Source organism: Astatotilapia calliptera, chromosome 11 (genome assembly GCF_900246225.1).
Source record: "Astatotilapia calliptera chromosome 11, fAstCal1.2, whole genome shotgun sequence".
In the NCBI taxonomy this organism is placed as follows: Eukaryota; Metazoa; Chordata; class Actinopteri; order Cichliformes; family Cichlidae; genus Astatotilapia; species Astatotilapia calliptera.
Window position 1 is genome coordinate 16,654,199 of NC_039312.1, and position 6,194 is coordinate 16,660,392.

General features: G+C 36.4%; 1 protein-coding gene across 1 annotated transcript; it reads left to right on the top strand.

Annotated features, from left to right (window-relative positions):
- Positions 1-545: 545 nt before the first annotated feature.
- LOC113032279 (myelin-associated glycoprotein-like) lies at positions 546-4,104 on the top strand. Its single transcript, XM_026185101.1, has 9 exons — positions 546-601; positions 1,419-1,485; positions 1,568-1,975; positions 2,076-2,369; positions 2,514-2,613; positions 2,727-2,762; positions 2,857-2,889; positions 3,230-3,244; positions 3,752-4,104. Exons 2-8 carry the CDS (start codon positions 1,440-1,442, stop codon positions 3,240-3,242), a joined length of 930 nt encoding a protein of 309 aa, XP_026040886.1. The 5' UTR covers positions 546-601; positions 1,419-1,439; the 3' UTR covers positions 3,243-3,244; positions 3,752-4,104.
- The last annotated feature ends 2,090 nt before the right edge of the window (positions 4,105-6,194 follow it).

The following is a 6,194-nucleotide window of genomic DNA, read 5'->3' on the forward strand; positions in this document are numbered from 1 at the left end:
CCTGGCCAGCCACTGGATTTGAAACTAGTGTGGTAGTATAGTGCATACCAATAACTGTCCCACCCATTATTATTTATTAATTTAGAATTTAGTAAAACCTAGATAAGGTAAATATAAAATAAAATCCATGTGTTACATATTAAATGTAATGTGCAATATGTTGGTATCCTTATTAATTTCCGGTAATACTTCTCAGAAATGAGCCTTTGCTCCATGGCACACTGATCTATTCTCCACAGATGTTTTGGTGTTTTACAAATAAACAATATTTTGAAAAAAATATGGAATCATATTAAGATATCACTATCTTACGTGTTGTTAGTTCAACTGGGAAGAAAAAAGGGTACAGATTATTGTAGTGAGATAAAGTGTTCATTGAGAACTGAAACTAACTAACATGTCACAAAGAAAAGCATATTTTATTAAAAAAAAACAACAAAAAAAAACAATTAGAAGGCTGTGCTTCTGTCTGCAGTCAGAGGTAAGTGGGTGGTCCCTTTGAGGGGGATTTGAAAGTAAAAATCTGAAAGACTCAGACACATTGCTAAAGTGTTTTGTAGTCTTATATAAATCAGCCTTATATAAATCAGCCAGACAGCAGGTAAGATATTTATATGATTATATGATTATTAGATAACAAGTCTTGAAAAATAGTTCTCTGAAGGTCTTTCAAAGTTTTTCTTTGGACATTGGCTAAATGGGCATTGAAAGAGGAAGGAACAAAAGAAAGTATTCAGTGTCCTTCAAGAAGCCTTGAGAACTATTGCTTAAGACTTCTTAGTGAAATAACAAGAAAGCGTGCATGAAAGAGTAAAGGCTGTCTTGGAGAATAAGGGTGTTCAAACCAAATATTAACTTTAAGTTTGATAGAATTGCAATAACTTGTTTTTTCTTTATGTGCTGTATTTCCATGTGTTGGTAAATATTTTAGTAAATATCTGCACTTATTTCTCATTTTCCTAGCAAAATGTAGAGAAATGAACAGTGGCCTCAAGACTGTTGTGCAATACTGTAGCTTATGTAACTTACTAAGAATTTCACAGTAATGAATGATGTCAAAGCATGCATAGAGATACTGCCAGATTTGAAGCTCTGACCTGGTCATGTCTATTTTTTTATATTTTATAGTCACTGAAGGTTCTAAGAACCCCTGATACCGTCTTACAGTTTGATGTCAAATGGCAAAGACTTTAAATATACAAAGATAAGGAACTACTGAGGGTAGTGAGCGATTTGCTGCATACAAGTAAAAATAAAACAGGCAAAATATAAATGACAGAGGCAAGGCAGTGACAAAATACAGAGAGTATATACATACATACATATGAAAATCTTAATTATTTGAATTTCATATGAATATATTTTTCAAGTTGCTTCATTTTTGACAGCTAATTTGTTCAGTTTATTTATTTTTCCAGTGTGTTACACAAAGGAGAAGCATGGACAAAGAGGCAAAGTTTATGATAACTTGTCTGATTTTTGCAGGTAATGAGCCAGCTTTTTATTTACAATTGTTTTATAAGTGCTCTATACCTTTATAAGTGACATTCGCTTAATTATCTTTCAGTCATCTGTAGCTCTGTGTCCAGTGATGAATGGAAGGCCACGGTTGTAAAAAGCATTGACGCTCTGGTTGGATCCTGTGTTGTGGTACCATGTTCATTCTCCCATACTGGAGGAAACCTGCCCACGTCCAGACTCAGAGGAATGTGGCACTATAAAGGCAAAACACCAGATACTAAAGGAAACAACATCTTTCATAGTGATGCTACACTGATTAAGGACAACTTTAAGGACCGAACACAGATGTTGGGACAGCTGGGCCAGAACAACTGCACCTTAGAAATAACTCAAATTAGAAATCATGACAATGGCCCTTTCTGTTTCAGAGTTGAACTAGTAAAAGGAGAACGTAATGAACCCACAAAGGACATGTTCTCCTTTGTTGAAGACTGCGTCGAGTTGAACATGATCAGTATGTCACCGACTTTCCACCTTCCAATTCCAAATATCTATACCAGTTTTCTGTTAAATCACTTTGCCTCTTACTTTATGTCTGCCTTTTTCATCTTCAGCTGACCCTGGAGAGCCTACATTGATTCAGCCAATGGCAGCCACTCAAGGAGAGCCCTACACTGCCATCTGTTCAGTCATGCACACCTGTCCAAGCCATGCACCTACACTTACATGGAACTGGAAGACAGAAAGGATCATTGTGTACCATAGACTAATTCATTCTGGCAACTGGGAGACACAGTCCATCCTGACATTTATTCCTGAGGAGAAGGATGACAACAGAGAGCTGACATGCACAGCTGGATTTAATGGAGGGCAAACATCCTCCTCAAAATTCACACTGAATGTAAAACGTGAGATCCTTTCAGTTCTTCACTTCCAATATGTTGGTTCACCTTAACTTTGAATAAATAAGAAAATGTTAACATCACTGTTAAAAGTATCTTTCAATGACTGTATGCATTCTTAATGATGTCATAAATTCTGTGTATTTCCAGGTATTGAGAGCTATAATCACATCATCATTCCTGCTGTAGTGGGGATTGGTACAGCTCTGCTCTTTGGCATCTTCTGCATTTTCATGGCAAAAAAATACAAGTGAGTCATTTTATAGAGAATCAAGCTTTCTGTTAACAAGGAGGAGACATTTTTCCTCTCATCAGTTCTACAGTGCGCTCTTTAATATACGTTTTTTTTTTGTTCTGTTTAAGAAACCGCATTGCAGAGCTTCAAAATCAAGAAGGAACGTAAGTAGAAAAATATTTTGGATCAGATGCAGTTGGTTTCTGAGCCTGTCATCATATATGATAACAATATAATGATTGTTTTTATTTATCACAGCATGTGGAACAGGCTTTCCAGATTATCTCGCAGGTGAGAAAAAAATGTTTCTTTTCTTTTGTTTTTACAGTTTGGAGCATTACATATGCATGTATGTTTTTTTTTAAATTGCAAAATCTTTGGAATTGTACATCCACACACATCTTCAAGATTACATTTCTAATTAAATTAAATCATTCAAGCCATTCTGATTAAAGGCAAAAGGGTTTTTGGTTCTCCACTTACTTCACCACTAACTTTACGTGCACAAATGCCTCAATGGTCTCACAGTCATTTCAAGCAACAGGGCAGATTTCTTTTTCTTTGTTGTTTTTGATACTAAATTTAAAATGATATCTCATTTTCTGTTCTTGTTTGTCTGTGGTTTCATCAGGGGAAGACGCTGAAGGTGAGATATGAAAAATGAATGCTTCTTTAAGACAGATTTATTATGTTATTGCTTAATTACTTATGTTATTGCTCTTGAATTTCATTTCTCTTGAAGTTAAAGCTCCTTTCAGCATTGTTTACAGTCCTGATTTCATCATATTTTTTTAAAATTATAAAAATTAAATACAAGTAAAATAGTCTGATCATAAGAGTCGAATTAGGTTTGCAGGAGTCCTCTTCGCAGTGTTTGATTTCACTTCCCCCTTCATTTTACAAAGTCTTAGAAGTTGAGGTAGAGTTAGAGACACATTATGCATTTTGTTTTTCTTCTTAGTTGTTTTTCACTTTTGAAAGTTCCTTGTGTCTCGTGCTTTGTTATTCCTCACATCTTTGAAGGCTTCCAGCCTACTGGATCAAAGGACAGAAACAGAAAAGTCCTGTTCCCTTCTGTGTCTGTATCTTGTTCCTTTGCTTGAACTTAAAATTGCACTTATATACTTCAAACCTGTATTTTCTTATTTTTCAGACAATGAAATGAAATCAAGAAGGGGACCAAATTCAAATGGTTACATTCTGCTTTCCATTTGCATATCAGCTTCAGGAAAATATGTTAGAAAAATGTTAAAAAAAAAAAACAACACACAAAAATGTAATATAAAAAAGCTTTTTCTTCAACAGATAGCTTCTACCCTTTTTTATTAACTAGTATGATCCTTTCTCTTTGTATTCATGCTTGAAAGGATGCACTATCATGTGATAGATGATTTATGCCAGAAATGTTAACTGAGCATGTAGCAATGTAAGCCCACCACTTCCTGTTTTCTAAAAAGATGTATCAATACTGTAAGCCTATTTTTCAAGAATAAATATTCATTTGTCTTGAGACTGAATTCATTGTTTGAACCATGAAGACCTTCAGTATTCAGTAAAATTTTAATTTAATTTACTCTCCTGGATCACTGAAAGTACTTTATACAACATGACCTGCACACCCATTCACACCCATTCACACCCATTCACACCCATTCGCGCAAGCACCTTCTTCTAAGTGCTTTCTGTCTAGCATTCACACACATTCATACTTCATTTCATTAATGAATATAATTAAGGAGAAAAATTATGGAAAATGTTGGGAAACAAAGACGCTCTAAAGTTAAAGATGGATTTTAATTCTAATTGTAAAGCTATTTAAAGCTTTTAAAGAGAATCAAAATGCGATCTGTCATATTTTAAGACGAACAGTAATAACTAATTTTAATGTGGAGATTTTGATCAGCACATGAGATTAAAAAGAAGATACTCAGTTGTGAAGAGGGAAGGGTTACTGAAAACAGGCCCTGTGATGCCACTACAGCACAAGACAGAGACAATTGTTTCTCTTGCTATAAGTCTGTGTGTGTCAACTTGTGCAGAGGAAGTGAGATTACTATAAAAATCTTATGTATTTAGAGATTATCTGTAGTCTTAACAGAGTCGTGAGTAATGGAAAACTAACTACTTGAAACTCAAACCTTAAACTGTTTAGACTGTAGTTACTTCATTATTGGTTGATCGGTGTTACCTGTATACAGACCCTCTGCAGAATGCTCATGATAAAACCTGCTCATGCTTTATATTCTGAGTGATGACATTACTTGAGTTTTGTTAAAACTTTTCTGAAAAATTGATACTCATGGTAGTTTATAAACACTTATAATGTTTATAAAAATTTGAATTTACTTTGATGAAAAGTTGATTCTGTTCATCTGAATGCAGCGTTTTCCGTATGAGAAACTTTTCATCACTCATCCAAGTGACTTCTTCAGTCTCAGTGGACTGCAGGTTTCCCCAACCTTATAAACCAGATGTCTCAAACTGTAATCCTCGAGGGCCTCTTGAAACATTTTTCCATGTGTCCTTGTTGCAACAGACCTGAATACAATTAGTAGGTCATTAGCAAGAGTATAGAACTTGACTGCATGCTGAAGTGGCAACCCCTAACCCTACTCAAGTAAATTTAAGTAAATGTAGGTGTTTAGAAAAAAGTACTTCTGAAAGTACTTTTATTGCACCATGTTCATTCATTCATGAGCTGCTTTAACATGAATCAAATGGCTGAATTGCCACCTCACCATGCAGTCAAGTTCTATACTCTTGCTAATGACCTACTAATTGTATTCAGGTGTGTTGCAACAGGGACACATGGAAAGGTCTCAGAACACCGGCCCTCGAGGACTGCAGTTTGAGACTCCTGTTATAAATGTTACGTTTGCACAATAACTCAATAACACAATCATTAATATGCAAATTATCATGACCATTGATCAACAACCGCTTGTGATCGGTTCATCAACAACAAGTGAGTATGATCATCAGCAGGTGTGGTTGTCTCCAGAGAGGGAACCTCTCAGACCAGCGCTGTACAAAACCTAGGACACAGGCAAACACAGAAACACACATAAAAGGGAGAGAGAGACAGGGAGCTCTGGGATGTAGGAAACAAACAGAAATGGCAGGTTCAGCCAGCAAGGACAGAGGGACGGTGACAATAATCAGTTAAAATATAACTGTTAACTTATAAAAATGTATCAACTTACAACTACTTATAATCTTTACAAAATACAGAAGGTCAGGCCGCTTGACCATCATTTTTTATCAACTGGTCAAAGGCGTAGAGCAGGGGTGGCAGACATAGTGCCCACTGGCTGATTACAATTATATCTGGCCCTTGGATTCGCTGGCCAGTGACGTCTGACCCAGTCTGCCAATCCTCCCGGAAGCCCCTCCACAAAATGCTCCAATGATATCCAGCGGCCTCCACCCTCCGTTAGGCTGGGTGTCATAACAGCGTGGTGTAACAGGTTTTCCCATCCAGTGTGTCAAATAGCTGACATGGCTGCACCAGTGTACTGTGATGTTTCACCAACATGTGCCAGATGCTGTTCTTGCCATCCATGTGGGCACCACCAGAGACAGCCCTGCCAGAACAG